Genomic DNA, 27665 nt, shown 5'->3' with positions numbered 1-27665 from the left:
ATTGGGGACCAAGAATTCAAATATATGAGCCTACTGAGGTCATTCTCATCCAAACCAGCACCGTTTCTGATTTCTAGAAGTTTAACTTTTGATTGTAATGACCAGTTGATGATGTCTAGGAGATAAAGTCAGGCTCAACCCAAGTGGTTGGTAACTAGCATAGTGCCTCCACTTAGTACATATGTGTAGGATGACCAACTAAATGACTGTCCCCCATGAATGTCCCATAGCTGTGAGAACTGGAAGGCAGTTCTAAAGCTCGAGCTCTCAGCTCCAAAGCCTGCATTTCAGTGCTTCCTGTCTCCTGAGCAGCTCAGTGCCCTGTCCTTCTTAGCCATGGCGCAATGACTGTTTCATGAGGTCCAGGCTGTCTTACAGGTTCCTTTTGTTCAAGTGCTAGTTCATCTCTCATCCCACTGTGCTCTCTCCTAGTGGCCTTCACCCTGTTCTGCCAAGTGACCTGGATGTCATCAGTGACACTTCTGGCTTGGGAAATGGAGGTAAGTGACAGGCCAAGAAGTAGAGGGGAACAGGCTGCGACCATGAGCATCTGTGACCTGATGTGCTGTGTACTGTCCTGGGGCCCAGAGCCTACCTGGCCTGACACACAGTGCGTGCTCAGCATCTTGTACACGTCGTGTGCTAATTGGCTCTCAACCGTCTTCATGTTTAAACTGGATTGTGGGAGATTACAGTCTGGGTTTTCCATTCATCATTTTCATTCTGAAGTACGTGCTATCCTAAGAATGCGGGTAGTGCTAATAATCTTTGAGATATTTTCACTTGTGATTTTTTTTTTTTCTCTTCTCTAAAGTCATGAGATAAATGCAAAAAGCAGCTTTGGAGAAGACAGAAAGAAAGAGAAGGTTTATTTCTAGGAGATGCTATAACTTAATAGGCCATCCCCAGGTTTTCCTCTGGGTCCTGTTAATTTTTACATGAAACAAAAAGTCTGATGAGCAGAAAATTGTGAGGCCTACCCTTAATTCAGCCCGTGATGTACATGCACTTCTTGCCATACTCTGGCCAAGCATTGAGATTCAACATGGAATGCCAGCGCCTTCAGAGGAAAAACAGACAGACAAGAAGTTAGTCTGAGAAGTCCTTTGATCCTGGTTAGGAACTGAGAAGAGTCAGGGGCTGAGAGAAGAATGAGAGAGTCAGGGAGTCAGGTGAGTGTTTCCCAAGAGACTGCTCACTGGAGCAGAGACTTGGCACTGAGGTAGGAGAAGGACTGGATGAATGTCCTGACACAGGAGGCTGATTATCGGCTGAGGACAGAAAACAAACCCCTGTGCTCCTTAGACAGGCATTCAAGGCTCTGCCCACTCTCTCTGCCCAGTTGGTCTGTGCCTAGGGCTTTCTGTTCTCTTTTCTGCCTGCAGCTGCCTGCTGTGTTGAGACCTCAGCTCAAAGCATACCACCTTGTTTGTCTCTCCCTGGTTACTTAGCATCCTCTCTCCTCTGAGCATTATATGTATTCACTATTCTTACTCCTGTTGGCCTCTATGCAAGTATACAGAAACAAACAGGTCCTCACCCATCTGCACTCTTCCCATCCTGGCAAACACCAGGCTCTGGCCTAGCTTATCCCAGTTGTCACCTCGCTGTTCCCATTGTTCCTCTCCTGAACTCCTTCCTTAGTGTCTGTTCTCAGAGAGGCAGCCAGAGGGAGCCCGAATCTGTTCACATTGCTCTCAGTCCCCCAAACAGCAGTGCAGCAGTGAGCTGAGCCTGCAAGGCCAGCCTTCCTGCTTTACTGTTTTGGATCCCACATCACCTTTCAGCCTAGCACATGATCACCCAGTTGTTTTGTCTCTTTCCTCCCTCGAGAATGGATCTATTTGTTTCTCAGTGTAGGCAGACCCAGAAACAGATCTTGGCAGGAAGCAGCCTTTCCGTGCAGCTTTGTCAGGGAGCTCTGTCACTTGATACACACCAACCAGCATCGTGACATTTGTTTTCCTCTCTTTTGCCCACCTGCCTGGGAACCTGGTGCAGGCTCACTGTCTCCTTCACTGTTGTTTCCCAGAGGGCAGGCTCATGCTCGGTGCAGGGCAGGCGGATGGTAAATGTTTAATGAATTAAAGAAGCTCTGGCAAGACTGGGTCCCAGCAAGGCTTGTGAGCAGTTGGGTTGGAGATTGCCTGCTTTCGTAAGAAAAGTTTTCTTGGAACATAGGCTCTGTGTTTATGGTTCACTTTATGAGGCTGCTTTCCTGTGGCAGCAGAGGTTGTGTGGCCATGACCGATTTTAGGCTTTGTGTATAGCCTACAAAGCCTAGAATAGTCATTGGTGTTTTATGAAAGAGTTTGGAAACTCTGTTGTCAAGTCAGGCTGTCTGAGTTACTGACATGTGAGGAGGAGGAAGTATATCAGGAGTGACATGCTTTGTCACATGCCCTATGTAAGTTTTGGGTTCATCCCTTGACATACATGGTTATACTGTGGCCAGTGTAGGTTATTTGTCTATATTGAGAATAAAGTAATGTAATTTAGAGAGTTCTCTGGACTCAAATCAGTAAAGACCACCAAGCAGGAAGCTGCCCGCAGGGGCATCATGATTGCTACTCTGACTTTGTCTTCTGGGCTCACAGCCCCAGTAGGAGTGCTGGGCAGCCTGCTTGTCTGATGATTTTCTTTGTGTCTTTTGCCTTTCTGTAGTGCTCCCAAGCGTGTCAGAAGAAAAGGTTTCTCCCACCAGAGCTCGGAACATGAAGGACTTTGAAAACGTGAGTGAAGACGGCCGAGTCATCATCCCTTTCTAAGACGTCACCATGTAGCCAGGCCTGGGGGAGAGGTGCTTCTGGAGAACTGTTTGAGTCATGTCAGAGTCCGGGGCATGCCATATTGTGGGGCTTGATGGCCGAGGGCGTTATCTGTGAGGCTTTTTTACATGTACCCACAGCCAATCTTTCATGCAAGTTGTGGTAGGTTCTGCCTGGTATTTGGCTTGTTTCTGGTATATTGAAGATGAGAGTGTTGCCATACTGTGTATTGAAATGGAGCTGACAGTATCACAGGCACAGGTTAGATAAGTTCTCATTGGTCTTGGCTTCAACTCCTGAGGTATTTTATATTGGCCCCATTTTACAAAGGGGCTGTCAAATTAGGGGAGACTGATTTATTATGGTCATATGCTAAATGCGTAAAAGACAGGGCTGGGATTCAAATTCACTTTTTAGAAATGGATAGTTTTGCTTGTTTTGAGGCAAGGTTTCTCTGTGTAGCTCTTGCTGCCTGGAACAAGCTGTGTTGATTAGGCTGGCCTCAAACTTGGTGATCGGCCTGCTTTTGCCTCCTAAGTGCTGGGATTAAAGGTGTGAGCCACAAACACCTGTAGAAAGATGAATATTCTTTTAAGATTTATCTTAATTTATTTTTTGAGTGTGTGGTATGTGTATGTGTGTATGCATATGAATGTGCAGGTGTGTATGTCTGTGTGGGTATATGTAATGGCCAGAGAAAGATGGCAAGCATTTTCCCCTGTCACTGTCTGCCTTATTCCTTTGAGACAGGATCACTCACTGAACCAGAAGCTTGCGTTTCCAGCTAGGCTGGCTGGTTAGCAGCTGTCTAGCAAGACCCCAGGATCTGTCAATACTGATAATGTAATGATTTAGAGCATCTCTGTCCCTCCCAGTGCTAAGCTTACAGACATGCATAGCCCTGCCAAGTTTTGTTTAGTTTTAAGTTCCAAAGTTGATTTTAATAGAGGAATTTACAATCCCTGTATCCAAGTTCCTATATTAAGATAGGCTTTTACCCACTAAAACCTAGTTCAGGCATTATAGTACTCACACAACAATGGTTTTCATTAATGACTTTAAAAAAATTTCCATTCCCCATTTTGGCTGGCTGGCTTTCTTTCTTTCCTCCTTCCCTTGCTTCTTACTGATTATTTGGGAAATTTACATCATGAGAACACAACCACTTCCCAGTCCTCCGCACCCCCACTTGTGAAACTCCCCCTTCCCCCGGGAAGAAAGAAGAAAGAAAAGCCACAAACAAGCAGGTTCAGTTTGTGTTGCCCATATAGTCACTGGAGCACGATCAAACCCTTAGTGGCCTGCCCCTCAAAGAAAACTGAGTCCCTCCCCACTGCACTCCCAACAGATGGATGTCTCCATAGAGCAGGTATGGAGAGCCACACTTCAGCATCCTCACCACGATTTTAAGAGAGTTCTCTTCACTCTTACTCAGTCTCTTTAAGTGGGTGCTCGGGTTTGAATTTAGGTCCTGATGCAATAGCATCATAGCCACATAGTAAAGTTGCCCACCACCCCCCTCCCCCTTCCAATGTTGTGTTGTAATTGTCAGAGAATGGACTTCTGGTGACAGATCTGACTTTGAAGTGCAAGCATTGTGCCTTTCTTTCATTTGTTAGCAGAGGGGGTTTGTTGTCAAGGAACAGGAGAGTAAGGTTATTTTCCCAATTCCAATTCTCTTTAACAAGGTACCTGCTCACCACTCTCATTTATCATGAGAAGAATTAGACCCTTCTTCATTTGTAACCAAATGAAATCCACACTGTGGAAGGCACAGGAGATATTTATCAGAGAGAAGATGGAGGACACAGAGGGAAGGACGCCTACAATTATGCCTCTCTCTCTCCAGTTGTCTTTGCAGAACAGAGTGCTGCTGTCTCTGGATTTAATTTAGAATACTCATTACTGCTAATAGTTATCTGCAAACCACCAGTGACCAATTGAAGAAATGACTTGTCAGATCTTTAATGGAAACAAGTAATTTTTGAGCTTTGAGTTGTTATAATTTCAGCTGTACATGCGCTGTTATGCTGTGGGGTCTGGGGCCTGAACTGAATGAGATTTGATTGTTCCACATCATGTATAATTAAAATATGCTCTCCTGTTAAATGCTTGTTCCTGTTTGATCATACGAGTAATAATAGCTGCTGTTTATTAGGCTCTGAGCTGGGCACTTTAAGTTTGAAACTCTTCATAGATGTAGATGTTTCCTTAATATTAAAGCAGCTTTGTAAGATCAAGAGTTATTATGCGTTGTCAAAGAACACAGTTTTAAATTGCATTACCAGACTAGGAAATTTTACAGCATTGTTGTTGTGGGAAATATAAAAAAGATCTGGCATGTTCCTGCGCTTGAGTCCAGCAACTCTCTGCCCCAGCAGCCTGGCCGGCCATGCACTGCCGGGCAATGGCCGACATGTTTTTGTCTCATGGAGACTCTGACTCAGAACTCCACAATCTCTCTACCCAGGTCGCTAGGTTCCCACTGGCGGGTCGTTATGACATCAGCCCCATGCTTCAAAGCCCCCCACAACCTTTGTGGTGCACATCAGGCAAACCCACGCTTTTCCGCAGTACCTTTCTCTCTGGAACCCAGTCGAATCTTAGTGAGAAGAAAAACACCACGCAAACTTAGCTCAGAAACAATGGTAACTCAATCTCTAGGTGCAACAACTAAAACCTAATCTTGTAAGCCTTATTAAATCTGATTTCTCTGGTGGCAAATCCTGACGGATCCCCCAGGATACGGGGAAACTCTAGCAGCTACATCTTGCCCTTATGCTATTCTACTCCAAAAGGCCCCTAACACACTCTTCCTCTATTCAACCCAGAAGCCCCGCCTACTTGCCCAGTGATTGGCTCCTTTACTCATTAGGGGATTGATTCACAGTCACCTGAGTATGTGATTCACTCATTGTCTGCAAGCCCCTCCCCGGAGAGCAGAATTAGCATCAAATTACAAACTGTACCAGGCCCTTCCTCTACAGGTTGTATAGTTTTGATTCACATCTGCCTTTTGAACTCTAAGGATTTCTGAATCCTACTCTTAAGATTTATAAGAGATGCTGAGGCTTGGGCACGTGATGTGGCATAGGTAATCTCAGAGGACCTTTTCTAGTGACCACAATTTCTCTGGATAGACTGTATGTTGATCCCCTTTTGCTGGTGACTTTTGGCTAGCTGCTTAACCTCCCTGTGTGTCTCCTTCCTTCCTTCCTTTCTTTTTTTTTAGATTTATTTATTTATTATATTTAAGTACACTGTAGCTCTCTTCAGACACTCCAGAAGAGAGAGTCAGATCTCGTTAAGCATGGTTGTGAGCCATCATGTGGTTGCTGGGATTTGAACTCAGGACCTTTGGAAGAGCAGTCAGGACCTTTGGAAGAGCAGTTAGTGCTCTTAACCACTAAGCCATTTCTCCAGCCCCCTGCCCCCTCCTTTCTGATAGGCTGTTAGGAGGATGAAGCCTCTGTCCTAGTGTCAAGTACACCCATGTGTCACTTGTCCCTCCTTCCCCTTACTCTCCTATTATTGTCCTGTTTCTCAGCTCTGCTGTGTGATTGAAGTTTCCCTTGCTCAGACTGTTCTTGATAGCCGAAATCTCATTTTTCTTGAAGGTGAGGGAGAGCTTTCTATGCCAATATGTTTTGGATTTATGTTTTTTCTTTATGACTGTGGTCCTTTGGCTGCTGTTAGGTTTTTATGGCATTAATATTTTTTATTGTAGCATTTTTGAGAGCAAATTCTGCAGCTGAAATTGAAATGACCACACTGTTCTCACTGTCTCCCTTTCAGGTCTTTATAAGTCACTGAAATTTTTCATTTGGCCTGAGCTACAATTTTTGGCTCAAGCCTTCTGAGCTTCCTGGGACATGCTTATAGGAAAAGAACTTGGCATCTAAAGTGGGTTTTAAAGGGACATGAATATTAAAGGGAGGCAGAATTCGTTTGAGTTAAAGGGGAAACTCCTGCTTTTCCTTTTCTAGTCTCAGGTGACTACTGTGTGGACACCAGCAGTTGCATTTAACAAGTTTAAGTTTAGTAAGACATTGATCACCGTGTGGTCTTACCCAGAGTTCATCTGTTCAATAAATGGTTTCACATGGCCAAGCCAGGCTGAGGAATCTTCAGTGGGTTCTTCCTAGGTGCTCTGGACCAAATGGGGCTCGGTGAAGGAGGCATTGTGTGAAGGTCTGTGTTTATCTGCTGGCACCTGGGCTAGACACAGACATCCCTCTCTTTAGAAAAATGAAGGCAGGTGGTCAGATTTGAGTGTCTAATGTGATTGGCAAGGGGGCTCATATCGGGGAATTTGCTCAGTAACACCTGTGGTGTGGGTCATTTGCCACTTGAGAGCAGCCCCCTTTTCTTCTACCCCATGCCTACAGCCCTGTAGCTTTAAGAATTGCTATGTGATCAGCATGGACTTGAAGGTGATGAAAACTTGGTTTTACGTATGACTTGGCAATTTACTAATTAGTGGCCTTGTATGGATGATGTCTAGATCCTCCTGTGAAAGTGAAGCTAGTGGAGTCTTTTAGAGTTACTTAGCAGCTTTTGAGACTTGGTATAGAGAGAACATACCTTGAAGTCTGGTCTGTGAAGAACACACAAGAAAGTCTAAAGCCTGCCCTGTGCTGAAGGTCTCTAGCCACTGCCCCTAGTTCTGCCCATCAGTCTGGATTTTCTGCTGATCTTTTTGTGTTTCCTTGACCTTGGAATAAATTTTCTAAGTTCTTCCTGTGGTTCACAATGTCATATCCAGTGCGGTCAGTCAGTAGCTCCATGTCACTTGGTGCTCACCGTGTTTCTGTCTCTGAGATACGACGTGCTGCATATATAGACTGCCCTTCTCCTCCACACCCTGCTTCTTCCTGGATGAGGACCTTCCTGGATACCCCAGTTCGGCCAGGGACACTGTGTCTCCCTTTCCTTGGCTGTCTGGACCTTCATGTCTTAATTTTAATTTGACCTGGTTAGAAAGGCTGTCTATCCCTAGTGCATTATTCTGCCCTCTAGCAATCACTCAGCGCCCTATCTTTTCAGTCAGGCTCTTACAACTGCTTGTCATTCAGTATGTATTTGTATACTTGCTTAACACGTGTCACTGTTGGTACTCAGCACTGAACCTAATGAAATAGTGGACTTCTAACAAGCACATGTTAATTGAATGAGTTACTGCATGACATACTGAACCGATAGGTTTTGATTGCTTCCTCTGTAAAATGGAAACCATAATTATCTCGTAAGCTTGTGGTGAGGACAACGTGTGGCATATTGGGCCTTCAAGAAATAGGTTGCTCTATGGTAGTTGTTAATAAATGAATGCAGACAAGGCATTGAGAGAGATAGATGGTGATAGGATGGGGCATGCACAACTGGAGTCACAGGAGGCTAAGAGTGGGAGGGAGCCCAGGGGAGAGTCTGGGGTGAGGCAGAGGAACAAGAGTTGGGGGGGGGGGGGGGTTAGGTAGTAGTGGTAAACCCACAGTGGTAGGATAATAGTCACAGCCACTCTCTGTGGAGTTAGCTGGATGACATGGGGTCTTTGCAGTGTCTGAGAGTCAAGTTTGGCTTTTGAGTGCTAATTGTTGGGCACAGGAGTTTTTGGAGTGACATACCCCGGATTGAGCCTTCTGAGTTCCCATACTTCTGCATGTCCTGGCCATGCCCTCCAAAAACCTGGCCAGATGGTTGGCTGGGCAGTGTAAATTTTTACAATCTTTTTGAAGGCCATTTGGAAAGAGATTTTGATAGTAATAAAAATAAAATTGCTCTTGAGCCCAATAATCCATTTTGGGGAAATTTATCCTAAACAACCAACCCACTGGCAGGGAAAGGAAAAAATCGCTGTTCATGAAGGTATTTGTTGCCACATTGTGTGTAATTGTGAAAAATTGGGAACAAGGGAAATTATATTTTACATTTGTCTTCTCCTTGACTCTTTGGAGCACGCTTGTTTTGAGGCTGTTTCCTAAATGAGGACATGGAGGTTGCAAAGATGAAATGACTTGCCTGTGAGCCTGGTTTGAATTTAGACCCTACCTCTCAGGTTGAGAAGCCTGTACACTTTTTACCACAGCACAATGAATGAACAAACGCTTGTAGAGTAATGCTGAGAGCAATTGACTCTCACTCATGTCAGTGAGACTTAATGTAGTCTTTGTGTGTGTGCAATAAGACTGCTTTGAAAGAGAAGTCTCTCACTTGCAGCTTACGGATTCAGCTAGCAAGTGCCAGGAACTATGCAGCCTTTACCTTCTTAGTGCTAGGATTATTGGCTTACACTGCCACCCCTGTCTATTGAAAATGGATGCTGGCCTCAGACTTGGATTTTTCCATTTGTATGACAAGCAAACATTTTGCTGACTGAGTTATCTCCCCAGCCATAGTTCAGTCACTTTTTAAAAATTAATTAATTAATTAACTTTTTATTCTTTATTTTTTATTGGACATTTTATTTATTTACATTTAAAATGTTATTCCCCTCTCCCAGTCTCCCCTCTGAAAATCCCCTATACCACTCACCCTCCCTCCCTTCTATTCCATCTACCCTATCCTCCCTCCCCCTGCCTCTGTGAGGGTGCTCACCCACCCACCCACTCCTGTCCTCCCACCCTGGCTTTCCCCTACACTGAATACCGTCAGTCCCGAGGGTCACTCCTCCCACTGATGTCCAGCAAGGCCATCCTCTGCCACATATGTGGTCAACGCCATGGGTCGCTCCATGTGTATTGTTTGGTTGGTGGTCCAGTCCCCGGGAGCTCCAGGGGAGTTTGGGGAGTCTGGCCTGTTGACACTGTTGCTCCCTCCATGGGACTGCAAACCCTCTCTGCTTCTTCAGTCCTTTCTCCAACTCCTCCATTGGGGACCCCTGAGCTCAGTTCATTGGTTGGCTTTAAGCTTCTGCCTCTGTATGTCAGGCTCTGGCATAGCCTCTCAGGAGACAGCCATATCAGGTTTCCATCAGCAAGCACTTCCTGGCATCCATCCACAATAGCATCCGGGTTTGGTGTCTGTATATAGGGTGGATCCCCAGTGGGGCAGTCTCTGGATGGCCTTTCCTTCAGTCTCTGCTCCACACTTTTTTTCCATACTTCCTCCTGTAAGTATTTCATTCACTCTTCTAAAAAGCACTGAAGCATCCACATTTTGGTCTTCCTTCTTCTTAGGCTTCATATGGTCTGTGAATTGAATCTTGGGTATTCCAAACTTTTGGGCTAATATCCACTCATCAGTGAGTACATACCGTGTTTGTTCCTTTGTGACTGAGTCACCTCACTCAGGATGATATTCTCAAGTTCCATCCATTTGCTTGTGAATTTCATGAAGTCATTGTTTTTAATAGCTGAGTAGTACTCCATTGTGTAAATGTACCACATTTTCTGTATCCATTCCTCTGTTGAGGGACATCTGGGTTCTTTTCAGCTTCTGGCTATTAGTGGAGCATGTGTTCTTATTACCAGTTGGAACATCTTCTGGGTATTGCTGGATCTTCCAGTAGTACTATGTCCAATTTTCTGAGGAACCGCTAGACTGATTTCCAGAGTGGTTGTGCCAGCTTTCAATCCCACCAGCAATGGAGGAGTGTTCCTGTTTCTCCACATCCTCACCAGCATCTGCTGTCACCTGAGTTTTTCATTTTAGTCATTCTGGCTGGTGTGACTGGGGAGTGGAACTACACAGAGAATTCTCAACTGAGGACACTCGAAGGGCTGAGAAAAACCTAAAGAAATGTTCAGCATCCTTAGTCATCAGGGAAATGCAAATCAAAACAACCCTGAGATTTCACCTCACACCAGTCAGCATGGCTAACATAGTTCAGTCTTTAAAAGTGATAATTAACACACATGTAGGGGCCAGATATCCATGTAGGCAAAAATACCTATATACAGTCGTAGATAAAGTGATAATGGTATTTAGCTCTGCAGCAACACGAGGCATACCTAAGGTGTACTGTTATGTGATAGGAGTCGAGTCTACAGACTCACCTATGCTGTGATGCTGTCAGTGTTGATTTCTGAGTCGAGGCAGAGAACTGCCAAAGTGCTTGTGCTCTGTATGTTACCCAGTTGTTTTATCCAGCTTCTCATTTAGATTTAATTTTACTTAACTTATGTTTGTGTATATATGTGTCTATGTGTAGGGATATGAACATGTGTGCATGTGCCTAAAGAGGCCCGAGGTATGAGATCCCTCCTGAGTTGGAGTTACAGATAGCTGTGAGTTGTCTGATTTGGGTGCTGCGAATCAAACACGGGTCTTTTGGAAGAACAGTGCATGCCCTTAACCACTGAGCAATCTTTTCAGCCCTCAATTTTTGTTTTGTTTTCCTCTCTGTAGTCCCACAGCTGGTCTTGGACTCAGTATGTTGCCCAGGCTGGCTTTTATCTCACTGTGATCATCTACCGTCAGATGTCCACGTACTGGGACTGTTGGCGTGAGCTACCATACTCGGCTAGAATCCAGCTTTAAAATGATATTACTGCTGCAGTTTTGTTTGTGAATAAATAGCATTTGCCTAGGAAAGTGTTCTTGATGGTTTGAAGACTCCAGGGAGTGTATTGGCATCGGAAACAAATTCCAAAGCATCCCCCTCATTTCACTAACTCATTTGGCTGCTGTTGGCAGAACATTCTTATACACACTATTGCTCACCAGAGATGAAGTTTGGGAGGCAAGAGTGCATGGGCTTCGTTATGTCTTGGTGAGGTATGACAGTATTTGTACATGCAAAGAGGGTAAAAAAAAAAAAAAAAAGGATGTTAACCTAAAGCTGTGCTTATGGAGGGCTGCAGTGAGAAATGACTCCTTTTAAAAGCCCTACACTGTTTACCGATTGCTAAGTGCTAGACTCTGCCAGGTGCTTAGCTCATTTAGTTGTCACAACATCCCTTCAAGGTAATTGATTTTTATCCTCATTTTATAGATGAGCCAACAGTGATTCAAAGATGTTAAAAAATCTTCCCAAGGTCAAAGGATTCAGAAGCAGCAGCAGAGTGCATTTCTGTGACCCGGGAGCCCTTGTCTTGGAAGAATGACATTTTAGAGTGAGCTTTTGCTTGGGAGGCCTGGCAGGCCAGAGGAGGAGATACTTTGGTTAGGTTTCTGCTGAGATGGGCCTCATTGCTGTTATTGTCCTCCTTGTCATCTTCGTCATCGTCATTGCCCTCCTCCTCCTCGTCCTCCTCCTCTTCCATCACCATCTCTGTGCAGTTGGCTTTTGTTTTTCTTTTCCTTTGGGTGGATCTTGCAGTCAGCCAAGGCTTTTGATGGAGAGTGGGAGCAGGAGGGAGCCAGTGTCTCCCAGAGGCATATCTTGCAAATGGGAGCCTCTCATTTCAGATGATTGCAGTTCCCAGCAATGTGAGCTGAAGGCTTCCAAGAGCTGGAACGCCACAGACGCAGCCCTGGTGTTAGATTACTTTTGAGCACTATGTTTCTAAGTCATATTTGGTGGGTTTTATACTTTGGAATGTTTATTTCTCTTGCGTAGTAAGCAGTTTTCAGTTCATCCACATCCAGGTTTTATTTTTTCCTTGAATTTGTTTATCATAGAGGGGGAAATATGTGCAAGGAAAACATTAATGCAGTTTGAATTCTTTCCTATAAAAATCTTTCTCTCCTTCTGTCTGTATATGTGATGCATGCATGTTTGAGAGCAAGGGTGCATATATTGTGCATATGTGCAAGTGTGCTTGTGCAAGTATATGTGTCTGTGAGTGTTCATGACTATGAGCATTTGTGCACCATGTTGTGTGTATGTGAAAGTCAGAGGCAACCTAAGTGTTGGTCCTTGCCTTGCTTCTTTACCTTGTTGTTGTTGGTTTCTGTTTTTATATTTCACTGTTTGTGTCAGACTGCCTGGTCTGGGAGCTTCTCTGGCCTCTTCTGTTTCCATGTCCTATCTCAATCATAGGGGTGGCCAGCATTGTAGATGGGTGCTACTGCATCCAAATTTACATGAATTCTGGGGATCCAACGTCAGGTCTGTAAGCTTCTCTGACAAACATTTTTACTCATTGAGCCATTTCCCAGCTCCTACTGTAGTTGAAATTCCTACACTTATTGTGAGTACTGTTGTAAATATTGTGACTCATTTCTTTTAATCTTTCTACTGGCCCATTTTTAGAGGTGGAAGAACCGAGGCACACAAGCAGAATAAAGGTTTGTTTATTAATTTATCCATTTGCTTAAATGCTGGTTGAGTGTCTACTTGTTCTCGACAAAGTGCTTAAATCTGAAGATTTGATGAAGACTTAGGTCCTGGTCCACAGAAGTGGATTGCGTGTACATAATGGCCATGAAGAAGAAACATGTGAATAAGTAAGATGAATGTAGATTGTGAAGAGGTCACCCTGTGGCAGAACGTGGCTTGGTGGCTGGTCAGAGGAGGCCACTTGAGGTCTTATCTTATCGTTTGACCATGATGCTGAAGCTCAGGCGGGAAAGGATGAGATGGAGGCGGCAGAACTGCAGCACGAAGAGCTCTGAGGGTTGAGGACCAGAAAGAAGGCCAGTGAAGCAGGGCCTTTGTGAACAGGGCAGATGATGACCCCAGATGTGTCATGAGCCAGATCATATAGCGCTTTGGGACATATTTAATGTAAGTATGATGGGAAATCCAAACACCACAACCACCACCAACACCACCAAAACAATGAAGGGTTTGGCCAGAAGCGTGGCCGTGAGCAGATCTTTCTAACTGAAGACAATTATGTCTTTCCTTGACACAAGTATCTACCCAGTGTTCCTCTTATGTTCAGACAAATATGCATGACATGTTTTCTCTCCTGATGGGGGTAAGGTGGGTGACCAGTGGGGTCAGATGAGGAGAACAGAGGGTGTATGGAAGCATCACAAGAGTTATCAGTCCAGCCAGAGAAAACTTGAAGGAAGTGAAGCTAGACAGAGAACTGACTGACCAGCTGGCCAGCTGGCTGGAAAGATGGTGTTGTGTTGAATTTTATCCATTTGGGTCTTTTTTGACATTTGCATGACCTTATGAAGGCATATTTGCTTTTCCCTCATGCTTTTTAAAAAACACTTCTTTATAAATAGGACAAGTATTCTTTCAAGTGTTGTTAAGAATTTTAGTTTTATGTACAATGTGAGCATTCTAAGCAACTGCCATAAATATTTTATTGTAGCTGAGTAATAGAATAAGGTTTCTCTTTATAGGAAGCATCTGGCACGGTAGACTTTTGTTTGAATAAATGTTTTACGTGCTGTTGTCTTAAAACATTTAAAAGGAGCTTTAATGAACCTTCCAATTGTTTCATATGCTATTCTTGTTAGCCACAGAATTAAAGTATTATTAACAAGAGGGCAAGGGTAGAAAGCTTAAAAACTATATAGAATATACATTTTATTTATCCAATCCTAAAACTATATTTGTTAGGAAGAATAGTGTGCGTGGGGTATGGAAATTGTTCAGTGTTGACGGTCATGAGAACCAGAGTTTGCACCTGTATAACTAGGTGTCTTGCACATGCCTGTAACCCAGGCTTTAAGGTGAGCAGAAATAGGAACATCACTGGGCTTGCTGGCTTTTGTTCTATCTGAATCCAGGTTTAGGGAGAGAAATATATGGTGACCTCTTCTGGTCTCCCTGCACATGCATGCACTGGGACATGTACATGCATACATATGTAATACTCTTATGCAGACACTATTCACATAAATAGATCTTTTAAGAAAGAATAGTATATGACCTTAGTTATTTTTAAATTGCTGAACAAGAAGCCTGATGAATATGTATATGTGAAGATGTGTTAAAGTCCATGTGTAGCCGTTCCTCTTCCTATTTTAACCACATTTCAGTTGCCTTACGTTAACTGTCTTGGCTTTTTTTTTTTGAGATAGCGTTTTTTTCAGTGTAGCCCTGGCTGGCCTAGAATCCACTGTATAGACTAGACCTACCTTATTGAACTTCATTGAAATATAATTTATATAAAATAAATTTGACCCGTTTTAAGTGTTGGATGAATTTTGACTTGTATATTCCTGAAACTAATACTGATAACTAAGATATATATGATTATATATTTTTTAATGTTCATGTATGTTTTTAATTGTACAATTCTAAGCTTTAGTAACCATCAGCACAATTTGCATGTATAACAGTTCCATAGTAAAAAAAAAAAAAATCCCCTGTGTTGTCTTTGTGGTCAATCACTCTCTCTGCCACAAACCTCTGACAACCAGTGTTCTGTTTTCTCCATCCCTATAATTTTGCTTTTCCTGGAATATCACATACATGGAAGCATGTATTAATGTAATGTTTGGGAAAGGCTTCTTTCTGGCATCCATGAAAGCCACTCATGGTCTGCATACCAAAGCCGCTGATGCTGTTTCAGGTTATTGGTGTAACTGTTTGTCCATTAGGGTTTTGACAGACAACTGATGTCTTCCCAGCTTTTGATGCTTAAAAATAAAGGTCCAGTAACTCTTTCTATCCAGGTTTTGTTGGGAGCATAGGTTTTCATTTCTTTAGAATGAATAGGCATGAAAGCAGTCATTGGCAAAGGTAGGTTTTGGTCAGAAACTGCCAAACTTAATTGGTAGGGCTGTTCCATTTTGTATCCCACAATTAGTGACAATTCTGCTGCTTCTCATTTCTGTCTGCATTTGCTGTTGTCAATTAAAAAATAGTTTTAGCCCTTGTAATAGACGTGCTTCACATTATAGTTTTATTTTGTACTTCCCTAATAGCTAAGGATGTTGAAATGTTTTTTGCGCCTATTTACCATCTGCATATCTTCTGCTGTGAACTTTCTGCTCAAATCTTATGTCTTTTTTTTCCTCCAAGAAAAATTGGGTTTTGTTTTTTTCTTACAGTTACATTTGGAGAACTATTATGTATTCTGGATATAATTCCTGTGTAGATACATGATATACAAATATTTTCTCCCGGAGTCAGCTTGTCTTTTCATTCTCTGAGCACTGCTTTTCAGAGCAAGGATTAAATTTTCATGAAGCCCAATTTATTGATTTTTTTTCTGTTATGGATTATGCCTTCAGTGTTTTATCTAAAGAATTGTTTCCCTTGTTCTAGAGCCCAGCAATTTTCTTTCATGTCTTTTTCTAAAAAAAGAAAATCACATTGTTTTATATGCTACAGTTACATTTGTGGGCTAACTTAAATCAACTCCGGTTTAAGGTGTAATTTAGGTCAAAGTGAGTTTTTTTCATAAAAGGATATTCAGTTCTTACACATTTTGTTGAAGGAGTGTTATCCTTCCTCCTTTTTACACGTTCATTCATCTATCAATCATCTATCCACCCACCCACCGATCTCTCTTATCTATCTATCTATCTATCTATCTATCTATCTATCTATCTATCTATCTATCTATCTATCTGTTGTATGTGCATGGGCAGTGTGCACCACAGTGGATGTGTGGAAATCAGAGGACACTGACAGGTTTTTCCTTCTATTGTCTGGGTTCTAGGGAATCAAACTTGGGTTGTCAGCCTTGGTGGCAGACACACTTAGCTGCTGAGCCATCTCAGCACCTTGCTTTATTCTTTGCTATCACATGAGAGAACTCAGGAGGCCATGTTTAGCAGGGCTGAGAGAACTCAGGAGGCCATGTTGAACAGGGCTGAGAGAACTCAGGAGGCCATGTTGAACAGGGCTGAGAGAACTCAGGAGGCCATGTTTAGAAGGGCTTAAGTATTTCCTGCCTTCTTCTCTTTGCATTCTTCTCTTGCATCTTCAACTGAAGATGGCTTCAGTTCATCTGGCTCTTCATGGTTTCAAGGAAACTTTAATCAGCTTGCTTAGGTTTACAAAATCTCAGGTAGTATTTTCATTGGATTTGTGTTAAATCTTTAAGTAAATTTCAAGAGAATTGATACTTTGTTAAACAGAGTCTTGTAATCCGGGAATTTGTTAAGAATCTTCACTTAAGTTGATTACCCCTGCCCCAAATGGCAGTTGGGTTTGGTTAATTTTTTTCTTCTGCATGTGCTGGGATGACGATCTTCTTTTTGATTCTTCAGTTTGTTAATATGGCAGCTTATGTGGACTGACAGAGAAACAGTGACTCACCCTGCCTTGCTGGGGTCATTCTAATGATGTAGCAATATGCACAGTCAGTGCTTTAGCTCCAGCCAAAGTTTATGTGTTTATGCTCATGAAGGATTTAGTCTGTAGTTTTCCTGTAATGTTTCTGTCTGATTTTGGCAGAGTATGTTGTTCTCCTAACGTCAGGTTGGGAACGATCCACAACCTGCCATTCCTGGAAGTTGGAAAGAACTTGTTTTACTGCTATTGCTTTTCATTTTAATTATTTAATTATTCATTTAATTATTTCATATCAGTTAAAGATTTAATACAAATTCAATGAAAATACTCCCTGAGATTTTGTAAACCCAAGCAAGATGATTATGAAGTTTCCTTGAAACTATGAAGAACCAGATGAATTGAAGCCATCTGAAATTATCAACAGCTGTATTTATTCATTTTCTCTCCCTCTCCCTGTCGCCTGCTTTTATGGCAGGGTCTCTTGTAGAGCAAGGTTGGCTCAGAACTCACTTTGTACTAAAGAGTGATCCTGAACTTGTGGTCTTCCTGCTTTGCCTTCTGAGGGCTGGCATTAAGTTCTGTGCCATCATGCCTGGTTTATATGGTGCTAGGGAGGGAACCCAGGGATTCAGGCATGCTAGGCAAGCACTCCACCAATGGACTTACATCCTCAGCCTCTATAAGACCTTAAGTACAAATGCAGTTTTAAAAACAGGTACATCATTGTGCAGGGTGTGTTTTCCTTTGGTGAGTTTTTTGTGTTTTTTATCTGATGTCTGAGCAGCGAGTTGCAGGTGTACATGACATCCTTTTAATTATCGTGGAAGCTGTGTGATTTGCTGCTGTTTATCCTTTTTTCTTTTGTTTTGAGGACTGGGGATTAAACCTGCGGGTGCATACATGCTAGCCCACGAGTTGTGCACTGAACTTCACTCCCAGGCTTCTTTCATGCTTTATGTTGTTTTATGTTTTATTTCTTCTCCAATTCTACTGCTAGAGATTTGTTAGTTTCACTGGTAATTTGAAAGAATTAGATTTAAACTCATTTTCTCTCCTTTCGATTTCACTGATTTCTAGTCTTGCATTCATTTTGTCCTTAATTTTGCTTTCTTTGGGTTTATTTGCTCATTTTCTGGCTTCTGGGGTGGTGGCCTCAGTTGTTGACTTGAGGCCTTTCTTTGCTAAAGTGTTTGACAGCAGCTATTTCCTCCTCAGCATTGATGACATTGTATCCAGCTTTTTAATAGATCATAGTTTTGTGTTCCTACAATCCAGAGTATCTTCTAATTTCCCCGGAGGCTTCCTCTTTGATCCATGCATGGACTGTTTAGAAGTGTGTTGCTTAATATCTAAGCATTTAGGGACTTTTCACTGTTCTTTTAGATCCTGACTTTTGGTATTATTGCACTATGGTCAGAGAATGTAGTTTGGCTTTGGTGTTTCTAAGCGTGTTAAAGTTTGTTACCTAGAATATCTTGGCAAAATCCCTGCTTATTTGACTGTATGGGTAGCATCTCTTGAATGTACGTTAGACCTTTCTGTGTTGATAGTATTGTTTAAAGTTCTGCATTCTTCCTGACTTTTACTCTATTTTTTTCTTCTGGATTAATGAGACAGGAGCATTGATATCTCCAGCTGTAACTGATTTGTGCATTTCTCCTTCCATATATTCATGAAGCTGACACTGCAGTGCTAAGCTTGTACACACTGGGATTATTGCTTTTTATCACCATATAGCATCCTTCATGTTCTTGACTGAGTCTTTGTTTTGAGATTATCACAGTTTTCTTGTATTTAGGGTTCACATATAATATTTTTTCTTCTCTCTTAAAAGTTTTTTTAACTTTTTTAATTAATTAATTAATTAATTAATTAATTTATCGAGACAGGGTTTCTCTGTATAGCCCTGGCTGTCCTGGGACTCACTCAGTAGACCCGGCTGGCCTCAAACTCAGAAATCCGCCTGCCTCTGCCTCCCAAGTGCTGGGATTAAAGGCGTGTGCCACCACTGCCTGGCTTAACTTTTATTTTTATTTTATGTGTATGAGTGTTCTGCTTGCTTGCATATCTGTGCATCATGTGCATGCAGTGTTTGTGGAAGCCAGAAGAGGAAATTGAATCCCCTGGAACTGGAGTTATGGTGGTTTGGAGTCAGCATGTGGGAATCAAACTTGCTCCTCAAGAACAACAATCAGTGCTCTTAACCTATGCATTGTCTCTGCAGTCCCTCTTTTACCTTTAACTTACTTCTCTCCTTAGCTGTATAGTACATGCTTCTTGTATGTAGCACATAACTAGGTTTTTAAAAATTACATTTACTTTGTGTATGTCTCTGTGTGTGTGTAGGTGTGTGTGCTACAGGCATGGGTGTAGAGTTCTGAAGAAAACTGCAGCAGTTGTTTTTCTTTTACTATGTGGATTCTAGGATTGAACTCAGGTTGTCTGGCTTGTTAACCATCTCACCAGTTTCATAATTGTCTTTAAAATATGTTCAAATAATCTCTGTATTTTAACTGGTGTATTTATTTACATTTAATTTCTTTTACATAAAATTAAATAAAAATATTTTTTAAACTTTCTCTTACCGTATTTGAATACTTTTCATACTTAATTTAAATATACTTGATTATGTTTTAAATAGATCCCTGTATAGTTTATCTTCAAATCTGACATTTTAGTGATTGCTTTTGACATGACATCTCTCTTCCTCTTTCCTCTCCTCCTTCCCTTTCCCTTTTCCTTCTCGTGCTCTCTCCATCCATTGCCATTCAATTCTCATCCCTCCTTCCCTTTCCATGCCATAGTTAGGAAGATGTGAAAAATGTTACTGTTGTCTTCCTCCCAAGTGTATTATAGTAACATACTTGGATACTTCTCCCCAGATGATGTGATTTTGCTTCAACTGACTCTCTACAATAAATATATGTTTTAAAAAATATATTTGTTTTAAAGAGCTTGTGGGCTTTTCAGCTCAGTAGTTTCTCTAAGGGAATATGCAGGTATTAACAATTTACATTTTTGTCTTCAACTTCCAGGGTTGCACACTTCCTTTGGTATCATTTCCTTTCAATCTGAAGAACTTCCTCTGTTGTTTCCTTTAGAGCAGGTCTGTTGCTGATTAATGTATTCATTTTCATGCACTTGAGAGAGCCTTGTTTTACCTTCACTCACTGGTGTTGTTGCTGGATGTAGAGTCTTGCATGACAGCTTCCTTCAGCCTTGTAATGTTTACCCTGCCTCTGGCCTCTTTAGCTGGGGTAGATCTGCTGCCATTTAAATCATTGCCCCCAAGCTCCACCTCCACCTCCATATTTAATATGTCAAATTTCTCAGGCTTTCAAGCATTTTTGTTATTGTTGTTTTTTTATAGTGTTCACCATTGTCTGGGTGTGAGGTTCTAAGCCATTTTCCAAATAGAATGAATGTTTTAAATAATTTCTTTGTTTTTTTTTTTCTTTTCTGAAACATACTCTTTCCCTTATTTATCTTTTAATATTTTAGAAACATTGATGAACATTGGAGTTTTTGGCTATTGTAGTTTCCAATTTTACATCTTTTTGTTTGGTTCTCTTTTAAAATATTATTTCTATGCTGATTCTTTTCAAGGCACACAGTGTTATATTTTTTGGTGGAATTGGTTTGAGACAGAGTATCACCATGCTGCCCAGTCCTTACCATCCTCTTTCATTCACCTGCTGAGTGATGGGAATGAAAGTGTGCCTCACCATGTCTCACCCAGATTTTACATATTAATATAGTCAGATTTTCTTCTCACAGAAGCCTATGAGATGTGTTAGAGATAAACAGAGGTCATGGAAGGATGTATCTTCTCACCATTTCTCGTTTTGCTATTTTACTGTCTCTCTTCCTTTGTGTAAGCAATAGCCTACCATGTATAATGTTGTATATCATAGCATTTCTATTTAAGGGTGTATCTTAGAGATATTTTCATGACTACACCAACTGTTCTTTCTTTGTTATGTCTTTGTAATACTCCATTGAGTGAACATACCATGATTTATTTAACCATAGACTGTTGACTTTTAAATTAAATTTAAAGTAGCTATGTACAATTTGACTCTAAGAACTTTTTAAAGGGTTCTTAAGATACATAAAATATGTGCTACACATCTGTGAATATTTTAGTGAATTATCAAAAATAAATGCCATAACCATTATCAATGAATGATAAGAAACAGTGTTTTTAGCCCCGAAAAGAGTCCTTCATTGGTGTTCTCAGATGCCCACTTTCCCTCCCCACCGGGTAAACTCATTCTACACTCAATCATTTCAGGTCCTTTCTGCCTGTGCTTCTGTCTTCCTAACTACAGTTCTGAAGAAAGGAATTCCCCATCCCCCAACAAGGCAAAGATTCAAAGCAAAGAAGCAGAATGTGAGATTGGTGGGAGGACTTTGAAAGTATTTAGCTGTTTAAGCACAGTGATAGTGTTTGTTTTGACTTAGGAACTTAGTGTGTAGAGTAGTGTCTCCTTTGAGTTAGGCTTGTCTTTTTGTTGTCTTGTTTAGAATGCTGGATCAAGGAATCAGAATGTCAGCTATTTCCCATAGTCACTGAGGCCTATCAAGATTGAGTCCCAGCAGGATAGGAGCCCAGCTATGGTCCTATTAGTGTGCTCTGTGGTCTTGTAATATGTACACAGTGTAGCTTAAGAGCTGAGGATTAAGTTATCTAGATCAATGCTTGTTTACACAATAGAGTCTTAGGGAATGTTAGTAAACAAGCATTCTCACTGGCCTAGTCCTCACCTGCCCCAGTTGTGACAGATGTGTTAGGTGCTTCACATAAAGGGCCACCAGCTACCCCAGACCTTTCTGATGTCTCTCATGTGTCTCTCTCTCATTCCCTTTCTCTGTCTCCCTGTCTGTCTGCATGTTTGCCTCTATTGTTCCCTCATATCCCCACTCCTAGATTGCCTTTCACTCGCCTCTCCAAATAAAACTCTTCCCCTAGATCTGTTTTGTGGCCTAATTTCTTAGGGGTATACCTTGGCATAGGCCTACCAAAGGTACCCCACCCCTCAAATTTTATCTTATCAGTAAATAGCACCCTCTTATTTTGACAAACTTCAATGTTACAGAAAAGTTGTGCAATTATAGATCATTGTAGATTCACTGGTGAATTTCCTACATATGTTGTACTGCACCAGTCTTAGCTGTAGACACCACCCTATGTGCTTTGGTATGATTCTCCTTGTTAGGCCACTTTCCTAGACAATCATAGTACTACAACCTAATATAAAGGGTTTTTCTCATTTTTCCCTAGTTATCACCACCATATATAAAATACATACTTAAATGTTTGAGAGTTCTCCATTGTGCTTATCAGTCTTGTTTATGTCACCTCAGTTTAGAAGACTTCTCCTGTCATTTGTACTAGATTGTCATTAGGGCTTTTGAAGAATTTGGGTCTTCATGTTGACTTGATTTTGAAGAATTGACTCCTTGATGGGATTTGGGTTAATGACTGCAAACTGAAGACCTTCAGATGAATTGTTTGCTCTTAGTGGTTTACTTCAGGAGGCCTAGGACATGGCTTTGATCTGTCAGTGGTGATCATAGTTATACTTTCTTGATTAAGTTGGTATTTATGACATTTCCATATTTTGAAGTTTCTTTGTTTTTGTAACTAGTAAGACATCTGTTGAGCTTGAATGTTCTGCTCTTCTGTGGTCTGTCCTCTGATACATGACGATTGTTCTCATCTAAGTCGTTATTACTGTAAAAGTTATGTAACAGTGACTCTTCTTGTCCTACATGTATTAATGATTTCTCGTGAAGAGATCTTTTTCTCCTTCCCTTCTTCATTTGTCTCTCCATTCCTCTTTCCTTCCATCTAATCCTATCCTGTCCCATCCCCATCCTCCTCCTCCTCACTCCATTCTCCTCCCCTTCCCCTTCCCCATCCTCAGTCCCTTCTCCCAGTGATATGGAGTCATGCATTCTTTTTACTTGTTTACTCCTGTGCTGTCGGCATTCATTTTGATGCTCAGATTGTCCTTCATGTGGTTTATGGGAACCATCTGCCCTGGTGGATTGGTATTATTGCAACCAAGGTAAGCTCTTTTGACGTTTGGCCCAGCTGTTGTCCTCCATGTGACTGTACTGCGCTTGCTTTGCAGCAAATCACTGAGCTGAAGAAGGAGAACTTCAATCTAAAGCTCCGGATCTACTTCCTGGAGGAGAGAATCCAGCAGGAGTTTGCTGGCCCCACCGAGCACATCTACAAGACGGTGAATACCCACTTTTGGCTTCTGTCTTTGCGCAGTTTCTCCCAGAAGACATTTGACTGGTATTTGTTCTCTGAGTTAGCATGAACAGCTGGAGCTGTTGTCTTTTAATTTGGATTGATTATGGGAAACAGCATGATGCTAGGGCAGCCCTTAGTAAACAGGTGTATGATTTAAAGGCAGTCTTTTAATCTTTTTGACATCAGATTTCTGACTCACAGTCTTGGCCTCAGTTGTCTTTTTATAATTAGGCAGAGGTACAGTAGAATAGCTTTGTAATTGAAAGCTGGTGTTACCAACCAGTGGGGTAACTTTTAGCCACTCACCCTGGCTCTGGGCTTGTTTCCACAATGAAGTGCTATTTAGATGAAACCAGGGTGACAGGTGTAAATGGGGTGGCAGGTACAAATGGGGTGAAGGGCGGTGGATGGCTCCTCCAGCAAGCAATCACTGCTGAACAGTCACTATCAGTGGCTTATAGACTCAGGCCTCCCAGAGTTAGGCTGGTCAGATTTTCTGCAGTTTGACTCTTCCATACCTGTGTGCTTGCTTAGAACTGTCAGAAAAAGTCTCTCCCTTAACCTGGAGGTCTATGTCTGGAACCAGATGTTGTCTCAAAAAGTTGCAAGAAGAATTTGGCTTTCTAGAGATGCCATGAGTCCAAATAGTATGCAGGTGCCTATTTCTTAGCTTTTGCTAGTAGATTAGCCCCTGGCTTGGGAATTATTCCATCTTCTCTCCTCTGATGTTTGTACTGGTAGAAACTTTTGAAGGGAAGGAAGGAGCTCTCCTGGAGGTTTAGTGGTGGGGGATGGGAGTTACTACCTAGGTTTTCTTGAAAAGGGATCATACTGTTCTTCAGGGCCCTTTTCAGCCGACAGGAGCTGATAAATCTCCCTTGTCACTGAAGGCACTTTCTTCCTACACTGTCAGGGCAGAAAGACAAAGTATAGCCTCTTTTTGGAGGCAGTGGTGATGGCAATCAGAATTTCAAGGGGGAACCAGTAGTTAAAGCACTCTGTGTGCACTGTAGACAAGCATCTCACAGCTTCAGGTGGCAGAATGTCGGTGGCATTGGTCATTTTACTTTGATTCTCAAGACAGTGCCAGGCAGTAGAGCTTATCCTGGTCTGATAGTGAGGAAACTGAGGCTTGGGGAATGTCAGTAACTTGCCTGTTGTCATGGTGCTACACAGTGGGTTTGAGCCTCATCTGCCCAACTCACTGTATTACTTCCTCTCCTCGTCACTGACTGGATGGTGTAGTTTAATTATCTTCCTCATCAAGCTATTGTGTATGTGTGTCTGCTTCAGGTTCAGATGGTAAAAACCCTGAAATACACCTCCTGAGAAGATGCTCTGACCCCTGGGTCCCTGGATCTAACCAGTGCTATTAATGGCCTGTACAGAGTTCTATGTAACACTTTACATAAGTCTGTGTGTAACCCTGTTTTGTATAAATCCCAGCATGTTCTGTTTTGCATTTTGTAGCTTCCATTTAATGATTTCGTGAATGTCTTTTCCAAAAGTAGTTTAAGAGCTGTTTGAGTCTGTTGTAGCTTTATAATAGTCTGTGCATTGAAGACATTCTGACTCGAGGTTTGAAAATGGCTGTCATCATACGTACACGTTTAGAGCTTGAGAAACTGTGCATGGGGAACTTACACATACTAGCTAGCCATCCTTAATGCTTGGTTCATGCACAAGCCCCACTCCTAGAGCACAGTGTGTGGCTCCCACTTCCACTCTGCTCAGTGGGACCCAAGGCTTGGAGGGTGTTTCTCACAGAGGCATGCTTGAAGACATTGTGCACTGGCACTGGTCGGTATGCACTGTTACCCAAAGGAACGTTTCTTCAGAGAACACTTCTGCCTGATACATAGACTTCTTGAGCTCCTGTCTGACAGTGAAGCAAGCAGCTCAGGCTTCTCCTACTGCTTATTTGGTTCTCCTGTCCCCACATCATGGAATCCCCTTGGTTCTTCTTGATAGTGTCGAATCTGACAGTCACCGCTCTGCTTCTTATCCCTGTGCTTTGCCATCTAAGGACAGGCACAGGGTTACACTGCCAGTTGCTTTGTTCTCATGATGGCAGAGCCTGGGTCTGTCTTGTTGACTTCAGTGTCCTTAGTCCTAGGGTGTGTTAATAGTACTCAAGTGTCTGAAGTAAATAAATGAGTGTCCACTGACTTGCTGTTATCTCCTTCTGGGAAGGAGCCATGTTCCTCAGATCCTGCATTCAAGGCCTTTCTGTGTGGGCTACACCACTGACTGGAGTGCCCTGGGGGAAACCATGAAGGGAGAGAGCATGAAGGAACATGAAAATGTTATTATTTTTAAAATACAAGTGTAGTGCGGGAAACTATTAAAAATGAAGAGAGAGAATTCAGAGAAATCGTGGGTTAATAGCAGTCCTTTGTAGGCTGTACCCAACTCTCCACCACATGAATTCTTTGTGCATTCTGTCTGGACTGCATTTGTGGCTAAGTGAGAAGCCCATCATTACTCTGCCACCTCCCACTGGCCGCCACCTGCCAAAGATTGTTTTTTGTTCTCATGAGTGACTTGTGAGCCCAAGGCCATGTCTAACTTCCTTTGTTCTAGAACCTTAAGGAAAAAATGGTTGATGCTATGATGTCCCTTAGAGACGACTCCCGACATAAGCCGGGGCTTTTTGTGAATGTACTGAAATCAAAGTGAAATAAGACAGGCCAGGCTGCAACCTCCCATCTATCCATTCACAAGGTTTAGTTTAGTTGAGTTTTAAATCTGTAGCACGTTTCCACTGCAACAACACATGCGTGATTGTAAACAACGACAAGTAATTGCCTTCGAATGGGAAAAGCAAATTGTAAATTTGCCTGGCGGAGGGCAAACAATTTTTAAATCAGCCTCACTTCTATGACATTTATGTCTAGATATTTGAATGCTCTGGCTGTTAGACTCTTGGAACATTTACATAATTGTTCCAAGTCTCTGGGAATCCAGGGCTTTCTTTTGAGACCACCGTACTTAATAATCCCTTTTCTCTGTGCCTCAGAGCTAAGGATGTTTCTAGCATCTGTTAGTCTAAGTGTGGCATAGCCAGTCCGGACTAGAAGTAGGTTGCCTACTGTCAACACTTGCTACTCCTACCCCTTACGACCCCTTATGCTGTATCTTTTCTTACCTTATGGCCTCTGCAAGAACATTGAACTCAAGGTGGAAGTGGAAAGTCTGAAGCGTGAGCTCCAGGAGAAAGATCAGTTGCTCGTCAAAGCCTCGTGAGTACCTGTTACCCCAAGAGCTTGCCCACTGGGTCCTACATGTGGGTATTGGGCTGGGCAGTGAAATGAGGAAGCCGCTTTTCTAAGCAACTTGTTCTCTGACTGGCTTTTGAGGACCCCAAGGAGTTGTCGTTTTTATTTAATTACTTGTTTTTTAACTGTTTTAAATGCATAATGTAGTTCTAAGAAAATGAAACACACTTAAGGGTACAGCACGATGGATTTTTATGAAGCAAGCACGTATGTGGAGTTCCTGTCTGAAGCAGACAGGAAACATCACCAAGCTTCCAGAAAGCCCCCTTCCCTTCATGCTCTTTGAACATCCTTCTTTTCCTCCCAGATGCCCACTCATATGTTCTCAACACCTATTTTTGAACTTCATATAAATGGACTTAGACAGTAAGCCCTCTATTTTATTTGTGAGAATCAAGTCACCTGTGTTGTTAAGTGTATTGCTCTTAAGGGAGTTCATTTGTCCTCACTGATGAAAATCTGTAGGAGTAGAAGGGTTCTGGTGGGTGGAGACAGGGAGGCAGAGGGAGGGCTTCAGCCTGTAATTTGTTTCAAACTTGTTGTGTGTACTAGGGACTCTTGTAGTGTTCTATTTAAAGGGGATTCTGATACATAAATCCATTAATTAGTTCATTCATTCACGGATTTATTGAATGGCAATCTGTAGACCTGTTGGTTCCTTCTGTGTTCCTCAGGGTTTGTCACACAGTGGCGCGCACCACACCCTGAAGATCTGCAGATATACTCCTATGCCTCAACCTCCCACAGCCATAGGCTACTTGAAGATGCATTGTGAGCAAGTGAAGTGTTGTGGAGGTGTGGTAATGGCATGTGTGACAAGTGGGGATAGCAAAGTGTGCTTAGGTTTGCCCAAGAAGAGTGCAATGTCTTTCCAGGTGGTCCACAAGGGCTGCTTAGACGTCTGTATATGTGTTTCCCTTGTCATGGCGTGGAACTTCTGTTGGACATGGACGGGCTGGAACATGCTTGCATCGCTCTCCAGGCTGGGCTATAATAGGGTCTGGTGGTTGCAAATTGACTATTGTGACTTTGGGGTAGACCAGAAACTCCCAGGCCTAATCTTCTCTGAGTGCTGCTGAATGAGTGAATAAATTAGTAAATATGCCCAGACTAAGAGGTCTTCACTATCAATTTTCTTTCCTTTTGGAAGTGGCTCATTGAGTACTGAAGCAAATCTGCTATACCCAGCTTGAGATCAATATTCAAGTTTGGCTTTCTTCATACTCATTGCCTCACTGCTATAGAACTTGGATAGCACTTGACTTTTCAGCAAAATACATACACACGGCAGTCTCACCTTACAAGGACTCATGTGCCTT

General features: G+C 42.3%; 1 protein-coding gene across 6 annotated transcripts in view; it reads left to right on the top strand.

Annotated features, from left to right (window-relative positions):
- The window catches only part of Cdk5rap2 (CDK5 regulatory subunit associated protein 2), a 174271-nt gene that overhangs the window by 6188 nt on the left and 140418 nt on the right, over nt 1–27665 (top strand). For 5 of the 6 annotated variants that reach the window (XM_029476183.1, XM_021159966.2, XM_021159965.2 and 2 more), the window contains exons 2-5: nt 433–500; nt 2665–2732; nt 22941–23051; nt 26234–26310. In XM_029476183.1, the coding sequence (XP_029332043.1) occupies nt 433–500; nt 2665–2732; nt 22941–23051; nt 26234–26310 (324 nt within the window). Of the gene's footprint in view, nt 1–432; nt 501–2664; nt 2733–13163; nt 13375–22940; nt 23052–26233; nt 26311–27665 lie in introns of those variants that run through there. The other variant, XM_029476184.1, reaches the window with a different exon arrangement.

The sequence above is a fragment of the Mus caroli genome, chromosome 4, assembly GCF_900094665.2.
Source record: "Mus caroli chromosome 4, CAROLI_EIJ_v1.1, whole genome shotgun sequence".
Lineage (NCBI taxonomy): Eukaryota > Metazoa > Chordata > Mammalia > Rodentia > Muridae > Mus > Mus caroli.
Note: the sequence above shows the minus strand (reverse complement) of the source record. Positions and strands in the feature narration are given on the sequence as shown.